Source organism: Tupaia chinensis, unplaced genomic scaffold (genome assembly GCF_000334495.1).
Source record: "Tupaia chinensis unplaced genomic scaffold, TupChi_1.0 Scaffold147433_1, whole genome shotgun sequence".
NCBI classification, from domain to species: Eukaryota; Metazoa; Chordata; class Mammalia; order Scandentia; family Tupaiidae; genus Tupaia; species Tupaia belangeri.
The window spans coordinates 2,371,293-2,393,686 of NW_006207284.1; the positions used below are offsets into that span (position 1 = coordinate 2,371,293).

A 22,394-nucleotide genomic window follows, 5' to 3' on the forward strand; every position below is an offset into this window, starting at 1 on the left:
GGAAAGTCGTGCCTTTTTTTTTTAATACAAAATGTATCGTTACTTTCCCAATAACCCAGTACATTGCTTTGATTGCTGTAGTTTAAAAGTTAAGTTTTTTTGTTTAGGGTTTTTATCTTTTTATGTTTTTGCCATAGGATGGCATGCACTTACCAGAGAGAGACAGAGATAGAGAAAGTAAGAAATCACCCCCCAGGGAGGTTGGCCATGCCCTAGACTCTTCTCTTCCATTATTCTGGGATTTGGGGCCACACATGCACATGTGCCTAGCATGATTTTCAAGCTGTCAGGTCCAGGACTCAAACCTTGGCTGATCATGTGGGAATGATCCCTTACCCAACATGCCACCTGATGGGTCCTATAGTAAGTCTTTTAATGAGAAATATGAGTCGTCCAATATTGTGGGGTTTTTGTTTGTCTTTAAGGTTTTTGCCATTGGACTCAAGCACTCACCAGAGAGACAGACACAGTGAGAGGGAAGGTGAGAAATCACCCATCAGGGGGTTAATCACGCTGCATTCCCTTCTCCATTTTCCTGCCAGGATTCTGGACATGCACACACACCTGGCCTGAGTTTCAGGCTGCTGGGTGTCAGATTTGAACTGTGGTTGGCCATGTTGGAGTTCAGCATCTTAACCACCATGCCAACTACTGGCCCCTCCTTTTTTTTTAATTGACAGAGAGTGCTTGAGCTTGCCAAAGAGAGAGAGATACACAGAGTAAGAAGGCATGGTCAGTGAGACATGGTCTCCCTGTAATCCCTTCTATTTATTTTGGACACAAAGACACATATGCCTGGCATGTTTTTCAGGCCACATGGGTTGAGGTTTGAACCACAGTCACCTGAGTGGGATGCCACTTCCTTAACCTCTATGCTACTAAGATAGCCCATCATTGTTCTTCAGTATTGTGGGGGGTTTTTTTTTTGGGGGGGGAGGTTTAAGGGAAAGATTTTTGCTATAGGGCTTGTGTGCTTTGCTGGAAAGGCAGAGAGAGAGACAAGAAGTGAGAAATCATCCCTCAGGGGGGATAGCCACGCCACAATATCTTTTCTTCCATTCTCCTTTCAGGATCTTGGGCACACATGCACATGCACCTGGGGAGAGTTCCGAGCTGCCAGGTCCAGGTCAACTATGCTTGAGTCTAGCAACATAATCATTATGCCATCCACTGCTCCCTTCAGTATTGTTTTGGTTATTTGAGTTCCTTACAGATCCAAATTTTTTGTTGTTGTTCATTTTTGCTGAAGGGAGCATGTATTTGTCAGAGACAGAAACAGAGAGGGAAAGTGAGAAGTCACCTCCCAAAGGAGATGGCCATGCCACAGTCCCTTCTTCATTCTCCTCTCTGGATTTTGGGCACATACTCACTCTCATGAGCCTGTTGTGTTTTTTCAAGCCACCAGGTCCAGGACTCAAACTGCTCAGCCATGTGAGATCCAGTTGCCCTAAACAGTGTACCATTTGGCTGGCCCACTTCCATGTGGATTTTAAGGATGGGCTTTTTTCACTTCTTAAAAAAAAAAAAAAGCCATTGGAATTTCGATAAGTACTACATTGAATGTGTAGATTTCTTTGGGTATCATTGTCATCTTGACAAAATCAGGGAGCCATAGTGCAATGGTTAAGCACTGTGCATAGGGAGCTGGAGCCCACATGGCCAACCATGGTTGCAATTCTGGCTCTGGCTACTTGAAAAGTGCTGGGCTCGTGTGCATACATGCCCAAAATCCTGATGGGGTGGAGAAATGGAGGAAAAAAAGATTATGATGCATCCGTGCTCCATTTAGAGGTGCTTTCTGTCTCTCTGTTTTTCATGCATGCAGGCACAAGTGTACACACTCTCTAACTAAAAAATTAGATCTTTCAGTCTTTTTTTTTTTTTTTTAGAATTATTGTATTTAACTTTATTTATTTACTTACTTAATTTTTATATTTGACCAAAGAGTGACAGAAAAAGAGAGAGAGAGAGAGAAAGTGAGCAAGCAAGGCTCCAGGTCCAGGTCTTGAACTGTGGTCAGCCATGTGTGAGTCCAGTACCCCTAAACACCATGCCACCTGCTGGCCCCACATCTTCCCATCTTAATTACTGTGGGATATTTTTACATTTACTTAAATTATTAATTTTTTTTATAATCAGATGTTTTTGATTTGTCTGTTTCTTCCTTAAGTTTTGTCCATTGTTAATACTGTTGGATTATATACTATAAGGAGTATAATAATGAATAAGATCCTAATTCAGGGCTTACCTGTTATTTACTGATATCTCCAGGGGAAAAAATAAGGGAACATATTTGTAGTTTATCTGTTCTGATGTTTCAGAGATAAGAAAACTTCCTGGCTTATAAGTAGTCTAGGAATTTTATGCTTGGCTGGTTTTCAGGTAATATGGCACGTTTTATGATTAGATCAGTGTTCTCTTTCTATATAACATAATCAGAAGAAGAAAAAAAAAAACTGAGAAAGCTCATGAACCTCTTCTTGCTGGGGGGAGTAGTTTTGCTCTTTTTCTATATTAAGAAATATAGTAAAGTGAGAAATCATCTCCCCAGGTGGATGGCCAAACCACATTCCCTTCTCCTCTCAGGATTTTGAACATGCAAATACACATTCCTGGCATGATTTTCAAGCTATCCAGTTCAGACTTGAACCACACAGCTAGCTATGTGGGATTTAGCCACCTTAACCTCCATGCCACTGCTGGCCTGCTCATGAACCTAGTAAAGTTAACTTATTGCATGATTTTACATCACTGGGTTGTTTATCCTTCACCCCAAATTAAGTCAGATTAATTTTTAAAAAATTCACAATCAATATAAATAACTCTGGAAGGGAAAATACATTGTACTTGTTTTACTGACATTTTAATTTGTATTTGAAATATGAAAATTAAAAATTGAACTAGTGTAACTGTGCATTAATATTGGATTGGATAAACTGATTTATTTACACAATGAATACTGTTCAGCAGTTAAACAATACATGTTTCTATAAATTAAGTCTCGAAAACAGTATTAAATGCAAAATAAGTTTTATAAGTGATACACAGTAGGGTAGCATAAGTAAACTTTGAAAACTCAACAATGCACGTGTGGATAATAGATACATAGTGAAAGTTAAAAAACTTTTTTAGTCACAAACTATATTGACTGCATGATAATGAATTTTCTGTTGAAGATAGAACAAAGGAAATGGAATGAAGCTTTAGTTATTTCAGAAGTGTTGGGTTTTATCAGAGACAAAAAGTTTAGGGCAAGAAATTAAGATCCAATTATGAGTGTGGAGGGAGCAGCAGTTAGTGTAATGGCTATGTCGCTGGACTCCCATGTAGTTGACCACAGTTCGAGTCCTGGACCCAGTGGCTTAAACTCACGCCAGGCATGTGTGCGTGCATGCCCAGGATCCCTAGAGGAGAATGAAAGAGAAGGAATTGTGGAGTGGCCATCCCCCCTGGGGTGTGATTTCTCGCTTTCTGTCTCTGTTTTTCTAGCGAGTGCATACGCCCTATAGCAAAAAATAAATAAATAAATAAATAAATAAGAAAGAAAACTATATCGGGTATAGTAAAACCAAATTAAAATATATATATATATGTGAGTGTGGACACATTAGTATGTGTTGTTTTATGGTTACTGTATGAATTGATTTTTTAATATTTTCAGTTAAATTTTAAAATATAATTAGTTTTCAGATGGTTGGTGCTAGAATTTTTACTATTACACCCTGATAATCTTTTGGAAGTAAAATAATTTTTTTTCCCTCAATACTTATGATCCTAGATGCCAGCTTGTTATTGTGCTCCAGGCCACTATCACTCCAGTCAACCTCAGTACCGCCCAGTCCCTTCTGTCCATTACAATTCACACCTAAACCAACCACTGCCACAGCCTGCACAGCAGACAGGTGAGTAGTGTTTATAATGCCATGAATTATAAGCTCTAAATGTTGCTTTTTTCATCTTAGTTTATTTGAATATGACCATTGAGATACTGTCACATACATGTCAAAAATCTCAAATAAGTACTCACTTATTGAGTATGCACACCATTGACATTATTATAATAGTGGCAATCCTAGAATCCTCCAGACACTACCACGTTGTTAGGTCTATAGGCCAAAGGATTGGGAGCCATAATGAGTGGATTCAACCAGGCCAGACAGTATGGTGAACAGCTGTCCAGACCTCATTACCATTGTAGTTGAATCCCACTTTGCAGCCTGATAGTCAGCTTATGCTGACAGCAAAAGAGAGGCAAGGCAGGTCACAATGTCTTCTGAATGGCTAACCAGAGCAAGGACCAGTACTACCTATCTTTAATCAAGAGCTCTAGCCTAGAGATGATATTTTAATGTCTTAATCTTAATAGGAATGCCTCAGAAAGGATTGATGTTCCATATTTTGTATGTTTTGTTTTTCAGTTTGTTGACTATATAATGAGAAGTATGTTTAAACCAAGTACAGTATAATACTAGGCATATAAAGTATATTAAAACTCAGCATTCTTTTTCTTTTGCTCCTTTTCATTCTTTAAGCATTTAGTGAAAATACCTGATCTCAGCATAATAAAAAAAGTATCGTACTGATTTTAATTAACTGATATTTCTATATGCTTCCCTCTAAAATGTATACTTCTGCTCCAAATGTTTAATAAGGTATTTATCCAGCCTTTCATAATCCTAGGAATGGAAGTAGAATTTTATTTATTTATTTATTTTAGGGCTTGTTTAGCTGCTTGTCATTTCTGGAGGCTCTCAAACTATGTTATGTAACTCACTGAGGCAACATAATCTTCACCTCCACTGAGGTAGTAGACTCCTCTTGATAGTGTGTGGAACTCTGTTAAGAGTTGCCACCATTGGGACCAGCAGATGGTATAATGGCTTTGTCGCTGGGCTCCCATGTAGTCGACCGTGGTTTGAGTCCCGGACCCGTTGACTTAAACTCGTGCCAGGCGCGTGTGTGTGTGTGTCCAAGAACCCGAGAAGGAGAATGGAGGAGAAGGGATTGCGGTGTGGTCATCCTCCTTGGGAGGTGATTTCTTGCTCTCTGTCTCTTCGTCTTTCTAGTGAGCGCACATGCGCTATAGGAAAAACCTCTCCAAAGAAAGAGTCGACCGTGGTTTGAGTCCCGGACCCGTTGACTTAAACTCGTGCCAGGCGCGTGTGTGTGTGTGTCCAAGAACCCGAGAAGGAGAATGGAGGAGAAGGGATTGCGGTGTGGTCATCCTCCTTGGGAGGTGATTTCTTGCTCTCTGTCTCTTCGTCTTTCTAGTGAGCGCACATGCGCTATAGGAAAAACCTCTCCAAAGAAAGAGTTGCTACCATTTCAGAAGAAGCTCCTTTGCACTGTCCCACCTATGAGATACGGTTTTGCTTCTTCTTGCTGGTACAGAGTCTTCAGCGATCATTGTGATTCACCAATTTCCTTTACCACATGTGATTCATGCTTAGCAAAACCGTGCAGAACTTCCAGGTCCTCAGTCTGTTGCCCCTAAGAGCTGTCTTGTACCTATCTAGTATGCAGGTTCTGCCTTTTTTGTGTGTTACTAGCCCTGTATTTCACTTGTGGACAGATTTTCCCTCAAGATGTTGTAGTGCGGACATTGGTCATTTTAGCCAAGTGAGACTTTGTTCTCTGTCTCAAATATAGCTCTTTTTAGTTTCATGTTTATCTGAAGTTTAATAATATAGTCAAATAATATATATTAGTATATGCTCTAATATTTAAAGGCATCAAAAGTTGTTTCTTATACCTGAGACTCATTAGTTTTACACTGTTTACTCATTCTAATAGAAATTATTTTCTGAGTTTTCCTGGGCCTCAAGTTACTGACTTCTCTATTCTCTTTTGTTCTTTCCTTTTCTTTCTCTCTCTCTGTATGTGTGTGTGTGAGAGAGAGAGAAAGAGACTGGCTTTTTATGTTGGTTTTGTCTTTAATTTTTTTTTCCTTCTGGAGATATAACACAGTTTTTAACCAGTGTCACGAAAATAACAAAAAACAAATTTACCTCCCCGCTAGTCATTTAAATATCTTACTTGTAACTAGCTGAGTTCATTAGAAGAACCTATTTATGAGGCAGACGGAGATCTTTTGTTCTACATTTGAGTGAGCTTAGTAGTTTTATTCTTTTCCATGGCAAAATTTGTATTCCTCTCCATGGTCCTACTGCCTACAAATTTTTTTTTTTTTAAATTTTTAAAAAAGTTTATTTCTCCCATGAGCAAGAAAGAGGCATTTCCAACAGGGTCTTGACACTGCAGTTCACCCTTGGCCTCAGCTAGCCCCACATCATAGGCATATGCCTAGGGTACTCAGGGAGGCCAAACCAGAAACATTCGCATGCAGGTCAGCCTCTGGCCCCTATCATAAACCTTTTGTTTTTGTTTTTTTTGCCATAGGATACATGTGCTTCTTAGAGCAAGACAGAGAGAAAGTGAGAAATCACATACATACACCCCTGGGGGTGATGGCCATGCCTTCTCATTCTATCAGGACCTTGGGCTCCGGGGTCCAGCCTCGGCAGGGGTGGGTTGACTCATCGGAGGTGGCGCTAAAAAGAAAGACTGAGGCCTCGGTGCCTTTTTCATGCACGTCCTCAGTCGGACACTCTCAGAGATTGCTCTCTGAAGAGTGATAACTGCTAGGAGTCATCGTGCCTTTTTATTGAAAATGTATACTTGCAAGTAAACAGGTGAGGGGGCTACATGTTCTAAATATCATTTCATAAAGTTTTAACAATAAGGATCATAAATTTCATTCAGGATTTGATTAAGGGCAGGTCTATTAATCATAATACAGTTCAAAAATTGTTTGATTGATGAAAGCAGGTTCTTGGGAACTTCAAGGAGTGCAGTTCCAGAAAACAGTTCCAGCAAGCAGAGTTAATTATCAGCCAATATTCAGTAGCAGCTGTCTTGTGATTACTGAAAGAAAATCTCAAGTATAGATATTAGTTCTTATGGATCTCAATAAAGAATGATACTTATCTAATTTTATAGGGATCTAAAATTTAATTAAAGGAATCCTAATTTATCTATCTATTTTAAAGGGATGGGCCTACTGTTCACTTGGTGAGAATAAGGGGATACTTTAAACAGCTTCTCCAACTAGCAGTATTGGTTTTTCTTAAGTCAAAAGTAAAATGACTAACAAGTTAATGAAAAACTTTAAAATGGGTTTATGGTACCTAAGTGTTTTGTTGTGGATTCACTTGTGTAGCCTATGACACCACTGTTATGTATTTTGTTAGAACATTAGTTACCATGGGGTGAGAGTGCCCTGGGCCAGTTTCAGCCTAATCCTATTGTGTGTAAAAAGGTTATTTATATTAAATGTGTCTGAAGGACTTTCCAAAGGTCAAGAAGATTTCTGCCTAGATAGAACTTCAGCACACCCTCCATTGTGATTGCAGGGATGAAGCATTGTAATTAACAGTAGGTGGTCAGGGCAAAAGGGAGTGATTGGGGGACTTTCGGGAAATCTTACCACATACTCACGATGTATGAAAGAGTTACGTAATTCTTTTATAGTAGTATATTAGGGAGACAGAGTGGGGTCGCTTCCCAGCAAGGCTACCGCAGTCTCCGGAGCATACAGCAAGTGGCCTTGCCAACATGCTGAATTGACCCAAGCTTTGCTCATAGGGTGGGGATGGGGGGGTACCGTACAGCAGCGACCTTGCCAACATGCTGGGCCAACTGAGGCTGTGCTCAAAGGTGGAAAGCTCAAACAGATCCTGGATCCCCACTGGGTCGGACTCCTCCACTTGGGCACACATGCACATGCACCCAGCATAACTCTCAAGCCACTAGGTCCAGTACTCAAACTATTGTCCGCCATCTGGGAATCCAGCACCTTAACCATCAAGCCACCTGCTGGCTCCAGAAGACCTTAACAGCTTGGGACTATTATGCTAATACAAATACATTGCTGCATTAAAATATTCCCATTTAATAGAAAATGACTAAAAATGCCTAGGTGAGGGATAAAATATTTAGGTCACACATAGCATATGTTTATCATTAGGATTTTTTTTATTTTCTATAAGGTGCATGACCCAGCTGCAGGGAGACAGAGAAAGAGGGAATGTAAAAAAGCACTCTCCATTGAGGATGGCCATGCTGCAGTCCCTTCTTCATCTCTCCCTCCTTTCAGGATTTTGGGCATGCACGCACATGTGCCCAATATGTTTCTCAAGCTGTCAGGTACAGGACTTAAACTGCGCAGTTGACAATGTGGGATCCAGCTGCCTTAACCACTACACCACCAGCTGGCTACATTAGGGATATTTTTAATTGTGGGGATTTCCCTTTTGCTAGTTATGATCAGAAGGAAAGAAAACACTAAGTTGGATTGCATCTGCCATATTGCAGGCACAGAAAAAAAGTCATATCTTTTTTCTTTGGAGAGGTTTTTGCTATAGGGTACGTGCACTCACCAGACAGACAGAGACAGACAGAGAGACAGAAAGCGAGAAATCACCCCAGGGAGGGTGGCCATGCCACAATCCCTTCTCCTCCATTCCCCTTTCGGGATCTTGGGCACGCACATGCGCCCGGTGTGAGTTTAAGCCACAGTCGACTACATGGGAGTCCAGTGACATAGCCATTTCGCTAACTGCTGGTCCAAAAAAAGTCCTGTCTTTAAAGAGCTTTTGACGTTGTGTTTGACTCTTCTTAGTCAATCATAATATATTGAATCCTGGGAAATCATGAGGTATTTTTCTGTTTGTGACTTTTCTGACAACCTACAGCACTTTTATAACTAGAGTTTGTCCTTTTATTTATTTTGTACAGTGTCATTTAGCAGCTTAAGTTAGTTGAATCCCATTCAATTTAAAAAATAAAATAAAGGTGGGACCAGCAATTAGCGTAATGGCTATGTCACTGGACTCCCACATAGTCGACCGTGGTTCAAGTCCCGGACCCAGTGGCTTAAACTCACGCCAGGCACGTGTGTGTGCACATGCCCAAGATCCTGAGGGGAGAATGGAGGAGAAGGGATTGCGGCGTGGCCATCTCCCCTGGGGGGTGATTTCTCGCTTTCTGTCTCTCTGTCTCTCTCTGTCTTTTTGGCGAGCGCACGTGCCCTATAGCAAAAAAAAGAAGAAGAAAAAAAAAAAAAACCTCTCCAAAAATAAATTAAATAAAATAAAGGGAAAGAAAATTTGTTATGCTGATAAGTACATGAGAAAATAATACTTTATAGAAATTGTCTTTAACGTAAAATTCGGCAGGGCCAATGCTAACTATCATGCTGATAATTAGATCTTTTTTTATAGAAGTAATAGGAATTTAAAATCTTTTTTTTTTTTTTTAAGTTATAATTGGAACCAGCAGGTGATGTAATGGTTATGGCACTGGACTCCCATGTAGTCAACCACAGTTCCAGTCCCAGACCTGGAGGCTTAAACTCACACTGGCACATGTGTGTGTATGCCCAAAATCTCCAGAGGAGACTGGAGGAAAATGGACTGCGGTATGGCCATTGCGCTGGGGGCAGTGTCTTGCTTTCTGTCTCTCTGGCGAGTATACATGCCCTGTAGCAAAAATCTCTCTCTCAAAAAAAAAGTTACAATCAGGGACCAGCAGTTGGCCCAATGGCTATGTTACTGGACTCCCATGTAGTTGACTACGGTTCAAGTCCCAGGCCCGGTGGCTTAAACTCATGCCAGGCACGTGTGTGTGCGTGCCCAAGATCCCAAGAGGAGAATGGAGGAGAAGGGACTGCAGCGTGGCCATCCCCTCTAGGGATGGAATTCTCGCTTTCTGTCTCTCTGTCTCTCTCTGCCTTTATGGCGAGCACATGCGTCCTATAGCTAAAACCTCTCTCAAAAAAAAAGTTACAATCAAGGGTCCAACAGATGGCATAATGGTTATGTCGCTGGACTCCCACGTGCACTCACCAGACGTAGTTGACTATGCTTTAAGTCCCAGACCAGGCAGCTTAAAACTCAATCTGGGTGTGTGTGTGTGCGTGCGCATGTTCAAGATCCCGAGAGGAGTATGGAGGAGAAGAGATTGTGGCACAGCCATCTCCACTGGGGGGGGCGGGGGTTGGTTGATTTCTTGCTTTCCGTCTCTCTGTCTCTGGTGAATGCACACACCCTATAGCAAAAATCTCTTTTTAAAAAAAAAAAATTATAATCAAAATATTTTTAGGGACCAGCAGTTAGCGTAATGGCTATGTTGCTGAACTCCCATGTAGTTGATCACGGTTCGCGTCCCAGACCCAGTGGCTTAAACTCAATGCTGGGCACGTGTGTGTGCATGCCCAAGATCCCGAGAGGAGAATGGAGGAGAAGGGATTGCGGCATGGCCATCCCCACTGGATTTTTAGTGTTAAAGCTTCCAGAAAAGTATGTATTTATATTTGTGTGTGACCTAATAGAAAAGAAAAATTCACTGAGAATTGAACAATTTATTATTTTTTTATACAGATTCATAGCAATTTCTGTCCCAGCAGTTTACATGTTGTGTATAAATACTTGCTTTTTGGATTTTTTTTCTTAATATTTCCAATTTACATTCCATCATTCCAATCCCATTAAAATGAAAAATAATCTATCACATTCATTACTGTTTTGTTTCTTGTCAAACAGCACCCTACAATATGCCAACAAGTCTATTATTCTTTTATTACATAAAGGATGAAATAATTATTCAACCAAATAATGAATGCATTGGTAATTTGGAACAATTGTTCTTTACTGTGGCACAAATAATGTTTACACATGCATTTAAATTAATTTTGCTCTATATTAACAAAAGCAATTAGGTCAAGTATTCTTAGACCAGGTTAGGGTATGGGCAGTAGAAATACAAGATTTTCTCTTATTTTCCTTTTGAGAGACAGGGGGAGGATTGGGGAAATATCTCAGGGATAAAATGCTTTGATCTTCATCTGTGTGCCAGTGAATCACAGCAATATTGATCTCCTTGACAATAAATCTAAATCTATTATGGGAACTTAACAGAAAGTAGTGCTACCATTACTGCTAGGTGAATGAATGTACTAGTCTTTGTTATGAATTTATAACTACTGACTATGGTAAACAACCCCTATCAACAGAAAGAGAAGTAGTTCTGACTATAGAAGGCTTTTCTAACAGTACATTGTGTAATAACAAAGTTTTACAAAATAGAAATCAGAATCCTGACAAGTGTTTTTAACTGCTGTTAGGCCTATTACTTAGAGACTGGATTTCATGGTCTACTCACTTGCAAAGTAAGGAAGTTGGTTGTTCTGTGTTGTCAATTGAAGTGTCTGTGTACTCTAAAATTCCATAATTCTGTTGTGTCTCATGTCAGTCAGTTACGAGGCAGAACAGCAGACTCTCAGGGAATTGGTTTGCGATAGCTTAGCAACTTGCTGCCTATATTGGGAGTCACGCAAGTAACTATTTTAAAAGGTCTGGTTGCTTGCCAGTTACAGCAGTAGAGATTTATTTTCTTAACCCTTTATCGTTAAGTGTTCTGCTTGAATACTATGAAGTGTACTTACTATATATAAGGAGTTTGATATGTTATGAAGAAACTTCTGCAGGTAGTAATTATAGCAAAGATTTTAGGTTTATAAAGCCCTGGCTCTTTTCTATGTGGCTGCTTTCATTCTTACAGCTCTTTTGAAAGTTTGCAGCTTCACCATAATATGTTCAATATTTTGCAATAATTGGCCTTGTTCCTGAGCTGTTGGATTCGGGGCCGTAGCACTGTCTGAGAGGTTTACATTTCTCACAGTGAACCGGTCTCTTTTTCAGCTGCTTCCTGGCTTCTTTTTACTCAGGTTTCCACTGCTTTTTTGTTGTTTTTTTTTTTTTAATGCTGTATTAAGGTATTAACATTTGCTTATATTTTCCGTTAATTTTAATGCCTTTTAATCATGCATCATACTCAAAATAGAGATTTGAATTTAAATGACAATCTTGGCTTAATATAATTTACATTTTAAAAATTCATGAAAGCTCTTGCTTTAATTTCTTTTCAAAGCCGATTTGAATGGCAGATTCAGTTTGGTTTAGAGCTTATCTTAAGTTTAATGTCTGAAACATGCCAAAGTCATTAGTAGAAGAAGTCAAATATATCTCTTACTTTATTGCTACACAACATTTTAAGAACATAATTATTCATTAAACATATCACTAAATAGACCTAAGACACTCAAATGTAGTTGAAGCTGTTTGAGTTCCTACCAAGGATACAATTTTATTTTTTACCAAACTGCTAATATTGTATGCCTGTGGGAAGAAAAGTGACTTTCTGAAACTAAATGTAATTTTAGTTTTACAACCAAAGAATATCAGTGTATTGTGTATTCATTCTTAGCTTTCCAAATAACTCAGAACCATGTGACTCCAAATCGATTAAGCTTTGTTTTCAGCAAAGTGTAGTAAAATTCTGATCACCAACGCTGTAGAAGGATCAGCAACAGTCTGTAGGTGCACAGAACATTGGTACAATTGCAGGGCTCATATTTACGTAATTCAGGGTATAAAAGGCAAGGAAGGAAGAAACAGTACTGTTGGGTTAAACTAGGGAGGGATCGCGTTGATAGAAAATTCACCTATGTCAAATAGAAACTCTAAATACAAGGTCAGTCTCTTTACTGACAACTTTTGACCCAAGTAATAGGAATTTCATTTTTATATCAGTAGGTGGTAGCCCAGGCTATCCTTGTTTTTCATTGATTCTGTGAGCATTTCTTAGAATTATATGACCAGCACAGATTCAGATACTGTGTAATACCTACAAATCCACCTATTTCCCTTTTCCCTTCTCAATTAATCTGCTGCCACTGAAATCTGGAGCCAAATATACCTGGTAAGTACCCACACATTTCCTTAAGTTGTGTAGACACTTCCATAGAATAGTCATTTGAATAACTGTGAGCTATAATCTTTATGACTATTCATAATAGAATTGTTTTTAGGTTTGCAAATGTGTGTATTTCAGGTATAGGAGTAGAACAGAGGATGGTAGAGGAGAAAGGATGATAGTAAAGATCTAATGCCAACCTTCTTTCCTTCCAAATACATCTAAATAGCTAGTCTTAGTAAACTTGTCTGACCACTAAAACAATGCCACAAACTAAAGACTGACCGTGGTTATAAACTTGAGATTTGATGATTTGAAAATAGTTCTTTAAGTTGTCTTATAGATGCCTATTTACAAATAAGTTTAGATTTAGCAAGATAGCTAAAAGAATAAAAAGAAATGTTGTGCTTCTGCTATATAACTTCAGTCTTAAAAAATTTAATAATGCTGTTAAATAAAATCACCTTAAATTTATAACTATTCTGACTAAGCAAGTTCTTCCATTCTTTTTACTATTCTGATTATGTCTAATCTACGTTATTAAAAGTGCTTTTCTCTAACACAGATACTAGTTTAGGTCACCTATATAAAAGAAAACTAGCCTATTAAAACTGGTGAAATTCTTTTTTGCTGAGCACTGTATTTCCTTCTTGCTCTCTGTTAAAGTGAAAGAGAGTTAAAAATAGAATTTTCTTTGGAACCCTCCAGGGAAGTGCCTGAGCCATCAATTTTTATTGTCCTAGTTCTCTCAGTTTGCAGAATTGATTGTGCTTTCCTCGGAAAGTGCTGGAAGAAATGGGATAATATTGCAACATTGCAGTCCTTTAACAAAGCAGAGTAGCAGAGTACTGGTGTGTTTTTCTTTTTTCTTTTCTTTTTTTTTCTTAAAAGAAAAACAAAAAAAACCTCTGTTGAGGTCTGATGTTTATTCTGTTGTTTGGTATCACTTGCTATTGATATTGCTTGCTTTATAAAATAGATGTTCTTGACTCAGATTTCTATGAAACATACCGTTTTCCCCTAACGTCCAGGTTAAATGCAGATTCATAACAGGAAGATTCTTTTTTAATTCTAATATACTGAAACATACTTCTTAATGAAGAGAGAATAACGTGGTATTACATGATGGTCAAATTGGTGATATATTGAGTATTGGGCTACTGGAAATACTCTTTCATAGCATTTTTAAAACTTAATGGTATTTTTCATTCTCTAGGAATCTACTTACTTCTCCTTCCTAATCCTCACCCTTCTCCCTCTTTTCCAGATCATTGGATTCTTTTCTCATACTTGACAGTCTTCAAACTATACTTTTGAAACTATCAGAACTATGTACCCTCTCTTCTTTTGTCTAAATAGATAAGGAACCTGAACTTCAGTGCCTTTTCCCCAATAGGTGCTACTCCAACAGTCCATGCTCGGCATTCTGAAATTCCTTTGTTTAAACAAAGATTCCATGGATTGTTATTTGTGAGCAACTTCAACAGCTCTTTTAAGATGTAAACTTATTAAACAAATGCATGTAAAACGAGGCATGCCTATGAATAATCTGTTATTTTATGTTGATACAGAGTTATTTTATTAATAATTTTATCATACATAGACATAGACAATATTAAGATTACGTTAGTAGAATGATGAAGATGGGATTTTTGGTTTTTGTGCTTTCTGAGTATCTAGTTTTGCTGTGGTTGTACTAGTTCATCCAACATAGATTCCTCAGTCTTCTTTCAGTAGGAAGAAGGCGGATAATCTTTTAATAACTTTTAATATTCTGTTCTGTAGAAAACATAATCCAAAGCCGCTTGCTGGATTATTGTTTGTATGTTAACAATTATGGAGATAAGTGGTCAAACACCTATTGTGACTTAATGGAAAAACAGTTCAGGTACCTGTCCTAAGGCCAGTAGAATATCCCTCCTTACCAGTCATGTAGAGCATCAGATGTTAAACAGTATGTTTACCAGTGATAGCCTTAGAAAGGTGAAAGGTTCCTTAGGCACTAATGGCTTTCTGCCCAATGTGATTCAATTCTGTTAGGTTTTCATGCCTCAAATGTAAGGAGTGGAAAGGTGCTCAGTGGCTATGAAAAAGCCATTCCTTCGCAGAACTTCAAGTCTTCACTCATGAAACAGAATGGCTCCCCTTGCACACACACCGTGTGTCAGAATAAAGCTGGCATAACCTGCTGGGTAAATCTGACTTCTTGGCAAAGCAACCTGACTTTGTGAAGAAGACAGTTAACATCTGTGAAAGTCTTCTAGAGAAATCTTCGGTAGACTCATCTAGAATATGGCAACAGGTGTACATTTTCAACAAAAGCAGCCTCTGAGGCAAAACCGCAAAGCTAAATCCCAGTTGGGCTGAGAGACTCTAACCTGACATACATTACCATTTGACCTTCCTCTTCTTCCCAGTTGTTTTTTTTACATGTAAAATCTAGCTATGATAAGGCAAAGAAGTGTACCTTTGAAATACATAGATCACAAACCATGATCTTGAGAGTGACGGGCAAATCAAAGGGGAGAGTCCCTCTTAGGGAGAGGCCATGACAAGCTGATCATAGAACTCTCTTCCCTCTTCTTCCCAGTTGTTTTTTTTACATGTAAAATCTAGCTATGATAAGGCAAAGAAGTGTACCTTTGAAATACATAGATCACAAACCATGATCTTGAGAGTGACGGGCAAATCAAAGGGGAGAGTCCCTCTTAGGGAGAGGCCATGACAAGCTGATCATAGAACTCTCTTTAGCCTCCATATATACATAGCTACTATCTGGGCTAACTACTCACTGTTATTTTAGATAACAATAATCTTACTCACAAATAATTTTTAATTCAAACTGAGAGAATGTTTCTTCATTGACTGACCTTATTTACAACAATTCTGTTTTCCTCCAGCTGAATTTATCTTGAGACTTAGGTATATTTAACTACAGTGAAAGTCTTCATTAACCAATATTCTCAGAAAATGAGGGACCAGCAGATGGCATAATGATTGTGTCGCTGGACTCCCACGTAATCGACCACAGTTTGAGTCCTGGGCCCAGCGGCTTGAAATTCATGCCAGGCACATGCGCATACATGCCCAAAATCCTGAGAAGAGATTGGAGGAGAAGGGATTGTGGTGTGGCTATCACCCCTGAGGGGAGTGATTTTTCTCTTTTCTGTCTCTCTGTCTCTGTCTGTCTCTCCAGTGAGCACACGCCCAATAGCAAAAGCCTCTCTTAAAAATAAAAAGAAAAGGAAAGGAAATGGAAGGAGGCCAGGTTCTGCTTATCTGAGCAGTGTTAGTATCATACCCTTACTACTTCAACATTTGTTCCTAAGAAAAGTAAATTTTAGAATCAGACAACTATGTGCAAATTCCACCCAGTACTTATTAGCCGATGACCTTAGTGTATGAATCTCTGTGCCTTTGTTTACTCATTTGAAAAATAATTTACTTATTTCATAAGCTTATGAAATATTAGAGTACTAAATGAGATAACATATATAAAGTGGTTAGTCCTTGAAGCCATATAAATGTCATTTATGAGTATTGGCTATTAATATAATCTTGTGGTGTCATAGAAGCGCTGATGGTTCTATAGTATACTAAATGAAACTTCTTAGGAAAGGTGTTTTCTTTCAAAGTTCTGGTCATTCTTATGTTAATATCTCCACCACTATTCAAGGACCCATTCCCAGTTTATTTATGCAACCTCTGAATGAAGTACTAATGTTGGTGTCTTTTCTAGTTTTAGTCTTAAAAATCCAAAATTTCCTGATAATTTTCACAGTTTTTCTACCAAAATTCTGCTCTACTTAGTCTTCCAGGTTTCATTTCACATGCCATAAACGGCCTCATTTTCCATACCATAGTTTCCTGACTGTTCTCTGTTTCTCAAACATACTCATCTTTAACTTTTCCAGACCTTTACTTTTTGTTGGAAAGTCCAGTCTTCTATGTCACTACCTCCACGGATATCAGTCAGGATTAATTTCTCCCTCTTGATTTCACAAGATTCTTTATACTGCTGCTATCTCAGACTGTCATAACTAAGAATGCCTAATTTCAAAGATAGGAACCATGTCATAACCCAGTGTGCATATCCTGGGCTTCCAGTGTCTGTTTTACTACCCTCTGTAACAACCGACTAGATGCTGGGTCACATGTTTTAGATTTTATGTTATGCTGTCAACACTTTCTAAATTTGAATGGAAATGGGCAGAAGTGTGATTAGTAGGCGAGTCTCCTAGGGGAATGTGACTATTAAAGTTGATTATTTTTTCAGGGGGGTGGGGAGAGGTTTTTGCTATAGGGCACATGCGCTCACCAGAAAAAAACAGAGAGAGACAGAGAGATAAAAAGCAAGAAATCACTCCCAGGGGGGGATAGCCATGCCGCAATCTCTTCTCCTCCATTCTCCTCTCAGGATCTTAAGCGCACACGCACACGCGCCCGGTGTGAGTTTTAAGCCACCAGCTCTGGTACTCGAACTGCAGTCGACTACGTGGGAGTCCAGCGACATAGCCATTATGCTAACTGCTGGTCCCAAGTTGAAATATTTTAAGTCAGATTACATTACCATTAATTCTTCCAGGTCTCCGCAGTTGTTTTTATTCTCATAGACTGTAATTCTACCAAGCCCATTTTAAGTTATTTTCCCACACTATAGAGAATCGAGCCCAAATTCTGACACTGCAACATATCTGTGTGTGTGTGTGTGTGTGTGTGTGTTGAGAGGTGGTATTTCATGTTTGCATCCCCTTTCTACTCCTGTCCTTTATTTGCTTAGGAATGGAAATGTAGCAGTGAATGTTTCGATGGTGTTTGAAATTCATAGTATAAATTTTAAATGCTTTTAATTTGACAAACTAAAAATAGGGTTGAATGTTCATTTTTGGACTAAAAATCAAGAAAATTTTCTTTTGTTGTTTTCCTTCCACTGCCTACAAGTTTAAGTAATTTAGGAAATTCACAAGGCACAAAGGTTTAGCAGACAGAATATTATCAATCACTTTATTACAAATAAGGGCTAAGTATACTTTTTTTTTTGTACAAAGTTAGATTAGTGAGATAATTTGCAACAGGGCCATACAGCAGCAGTCCCCAACCTTTTTGGCACCAGAGACCAGTTTCATGGAAGACCATTTTTGCACAGACTGAGGGAATAGGAGGAATGATTTCAGAAAAACTCAAGGGCATTTCATTTATCATGCACTTTATTTTTGTATTTTGTACTTTATTTCTATTTTTATAGCTTTGTTTTAGGACACATGCACTTGCCATAGAAAGAGAGAGAGAGAAAGTGAGAAATCATCCCCTGGAGGGATGGCCATATTTGCAGTCCCTTTCCTCCCTTCTTCTCCTGATATTTTTGGTTATGCACACACACATGCCCAGCATGTTTTTCAAGTTACTGGGTACTTGAACCACACAGTCAACCATATAGGGTTCAGCCACCTTAACCACCATACTACCTGGCTGGCCCTCTATTATTGCATCATAATATATGAGGAAATAATTATACACCTCACCGTAATGCAGAATTTGCAGCCACTCCCCAGTGCTAGCATCATTACCTCATCTCTATCTTAGATCATTAGGTATTAGATTCTCATACAGAGCGCACAACCAGTATCCTTCACATGTGCAGTTCCCAATCTAATTTACATTCCTATGACCATCTAATGCTGCTGCTGATCTGACACAGGCCATGCTCAGGCGGTAAAGCAAAAGCAATAGGGAGCAGCTGTAAATACAAGTGAAGCTTCCTTCACTTGCCCTGCTCACTTCCTGCTGGGTGGCCCAGTTCCAAACTGACCAGAGATGACTGTGAATCTGTGGCCTGGTGTTTGGGACCCCTGCCATTAAGCATTGTTGTCCAAAAAATAGCACCATTTTACAAAAACCCTTCACTAAGATTTCACTGTAGCTGGATTTTTACTCGGTTGTTATTAATATGTCACTTGGTTACCACATATACTTTGTATTTTTGTCTTTGAAGAAATAAAGAAAACGGATGGTGGGAAACCAGCAGTTAGCGTAATGGCTATGTCACTGGACTCCCACGTAGTCGACCGTGGTTTGCGTCCCAGACCCGGTGGCTTAAAACTCACTCTGGGAGCGTGTGCGTGCGTGCCCAAGATCCCAAGAGGAGAATGGAGGAGAAGGGATTGCGGCGTGGCCATCCCCACTGTGGGGTGATTTCTCGCTTTCTGTCTCTCTGTCTCTCTCTGTCTGGCGAGCGCACGTGCCCTATAGCAAAAACCTCTGCAGAAAAAAGAAAATGGATGGTGGATTTTATTTATTATTTAGTACTAGAGCAGAATCATTAAGGCTTCCAGCACAATGATACTGTTGTCTACAGTCAATACCTGAGCTATCTTTTCAGTTTCTGTTGCTTTAGGAATTAATTAAAATGGAAATGCAAACTGATATTTATAAAAGAGAACAAAATATATTTATGATTTTGTCAGGAAAATAATTTCCTAGCCTTTAGCTCTTAAAGTTTCTATAGGTAGTAATACAGTTCAGATCATGTTTGTAAAACTGTTTGCAGTACCCTGAAGCGAGATGATGCGTTATTTTTATGGGGATCCTTTATTTGGTGGGGGGGTAGGGGTAGCTTCTAATAATTTACATGAGTCTTCAGCTAGTTGGTGTACTTAAAAGAATATTCTTAGGATCAGGAGACAAATACAATTCGTATTCTCTACTCAACATTTATCATTATGGGTTTGTTTGTTTTGTTTTTCTGTTTTAAGAGAGAGATTTTTGCTATAGGGCATGTTCACTCACTGGAGAGACAGAAAGGGAAAAATCACCATCCAGGGGGGATGGCCATGCTGCAGTCCCTTCTCCTCCATTCTCATCTCAGCATTTTGGGCACACTTGTACACGTGTCCCACTTGAGTTCTAAGTTGCCAGGTCTGGGACTCAAACCACAGCTAACTACAAATAAGAGCTAAATATACTGGGAGTCCATTGACATAGTCATTATGCCATCTGCTGGTCCTGATGGGTTCTTATAGTAAACTGATTATAGTAAACTTTTAGGGGCGGGCAGGTGGCATAGAGGTTAAGTCAGCTGATTTTCACATCATTAACTCCACAGCTTGAGTCCTGGACCCAGCAGCTTTAAAATCACACCAGGTGCGTGTGTGTGTGTGTGTGTGTGTGTGTGTGTGTGCACGCCCAAAATCCTGAGAGGAAAATGGAGGAGAAGGTATTGCACTGTGGCCATCTCCCCTCCCCCCCCACCCCGGGAGTGATTTTTCACGTTTCCTTTCTCTCTGTTTCTGTCTCTCTCTAGAGAGCACCCATGCCCTATGACAAAAGCTAAGGGCGGAAAAAAAGTAAACTTATATTCTTAATTTACTATTTACCAACAGTGCCTTCAGCTAGGGACAGTTGTCTCTTGGGTTTTTGATATATGATTTTCATCAAATTGCTTAATCTTTTTTTTTTTTAAGAGATTTTTGCTAACAGGGCTTATGTACTCACCACAGAGACAGAGAGAGACAAAGAGACAGAAAACGAGAAATCAGTCCCCAGGGGGTAAGCCACTCCACAGTCCCTTCTTCATACTTCCTTCAGGATTTTAGGTATGCATGCACTTGTGCCCAGCAGGAGTTTCAAGCTACCGAGTCCAGGACTCAGACCTCAGTAAAACATGTGGGAGTCCAGCACCTTAACCACTACACCACCTGCTGGTCCCTGCTTAATATTTTTAATGACCTCTCTCTCTGACAAATGACTGTAGTGATGCAATGAGGAAATAATCTAAAACATTACTGAATACTCCCTTTGACATTCCTGATGTAAGGATTCATATCTTAGTGTGATTGTTTTTTTTCTTTTTAAACATGTAGCTACTCTATAGAACCTAATGGTCCTACCCCTCACCCCCGGTTTTGGTCCCCAGTAGGGCCATTTTCATGGTCATGCAACCTCTGCAAATGCTCAGGACCCCATGCATTTTTTAGTGTTCTGTTAACAACTTAAAATCTTACTTTTTTTTAACAAGGAGCCTTACATATCTTTCTTTTCACTGGGTTCCACAAATTATGTAGCCAGTCCTGATCCCCACAAACTAGTTTTCATAATACATGCTAAATAGTAATTGTCCCAGGGACCAGCAGTTGGCATAATGGCTCTGTCACTGAACTCCCACATAGTCTACCATGGTTCTAGTCCCAGACCCAGTGGCTTAAAACTCACACTGGGCACATGGGGCGTGCATGCCCAAAATCCCAAGAGGAGAATGGAGGAGAAGGAATTGCGGTGTGGCCATCCACCCTCGGGGTCGATTTCTTGCTTTCTGTCTCTCTGTCTCTCCGTCTTTCTGGCGAGCACATGTGGTCTCTCCGACTTTCTGGAGAGCACATGTGCCATATAGCAAAAACTTCCCCAAAAAAAAAAATATATATATATATATATTGTAATTATCCCTTGTTAACCAGTGAATTTGTGACCCAATGAATTTCCTCAAGGGTAGAAGAAAACTTTGTACACATTTTATCTGAATATATTTTGTTGGAGGGGAAAATGAAGCTGCCTCAGGTCACATACATAGCAAACTTTGTTTTGTGCTGCCTTAGGTCACATATATAGCAAACTTTGTTTTGTTTTGTTTCTGTTTTTGGTTTGTTATAGGGTGCATGTGCTTGCCAGAAAAATACAGAGAGGGAAAGTAAGAAATCACTCCCAGAGGGAATGGCCTCATCATATCCCTTCCCCTCTACTCTCTTCTCAGGATTTTGGGCGCACACCCATGCCCAGTGTTTTTCAAGCCACCAAGCTCAGGACTCGAACCAAAAAGTCAGGCATGTGAGATCCAGCCATCCCTAATCACCATGCCACCAGCTAGCCCCACAGCAAACATTTAAGAGTTTTTTATTCAATTTTATTTTTTTTATTTATGTTTTTAATTTTTGTCATAGAGCACATGCACTCATCAGATTGAGAGCAAGGGAGCGAGAAAGCAAGTCACTAGGTCAGTGACTCAAACTGCAGTTAGCCATGAGAGAGTTCAGCACCTTTACCCCCATGCCACCTGCCGACCCCACACCAAACTTTTTAAGTGTTACCAGATAATAGATAGTTTTGGGGATTTGCCACTTAAACAAAACTCTGCCCTTTTAGAAAACAAAAGTATATGCTTAAAATACAAAAACATCCTACTAAATGAGATCAGTTAAATTCAAAGCAGGATCTGACTCATTGTGCCATTACAGGTTATCAAGTTGTGCCCAACCAGCAGCAAAACTACCAAGGAATAGTTGGAGTTCAGCAACCACAGAGTCAGAGCCTAGTCAGTGGCCAACCCAACAACATTGGAAATCAGATTCAAGGAGTGGTCATCCCCTATCCTTCAGTGCCATCATATCAGGTATGTGTCTCTCTTACCTATTCTAGGTAGAGAATACTTGGAATAAATTAAAGGTATAGCTACAGTGCATCTTCTCTGTTCTCCTCTTTAACATATGAAGAATACTTCTATAATACACAAACTTACAATCTTAGCAGTTTTATTAGGCAGAGTAGCTTAGTGCTAAAGATTCAAATAAATAAGATCTGCCCTTAACCTTTGG

At 39.4% G+C, this 22,394-nt stretch overlaps 1 protein-coding gene and 1 non-coding gene across 2 annotated transcripts in view; both read left to right on the forward strand.

The window, feature by feature from the left end:
• R3HDM1 (R3H domain containing 1) overlaps positions 1-22,394 on the forward strand; it is a 180,653-nt gene that overhangs the window by 87,197 nt on the left and 71,062 nt on the right. The window contains 2 exon segments of the mRNA XM_027768764.1: positions 3,779-3,902; positions 22,038-22,192. Of these exon segments, the coding sequence (XP_027624565.1) occupies positions 3,779-3,902; positions 22,038-22,192 (279 nt within the window).
• MIR128 (microRNA mir-128) lies at positions 11,699-11,754 on the forward strand. The gene has a single exon (NR_129428.1). It is a non-coding gene; the product is annotated as a microRNA mir-128 (primary transcript).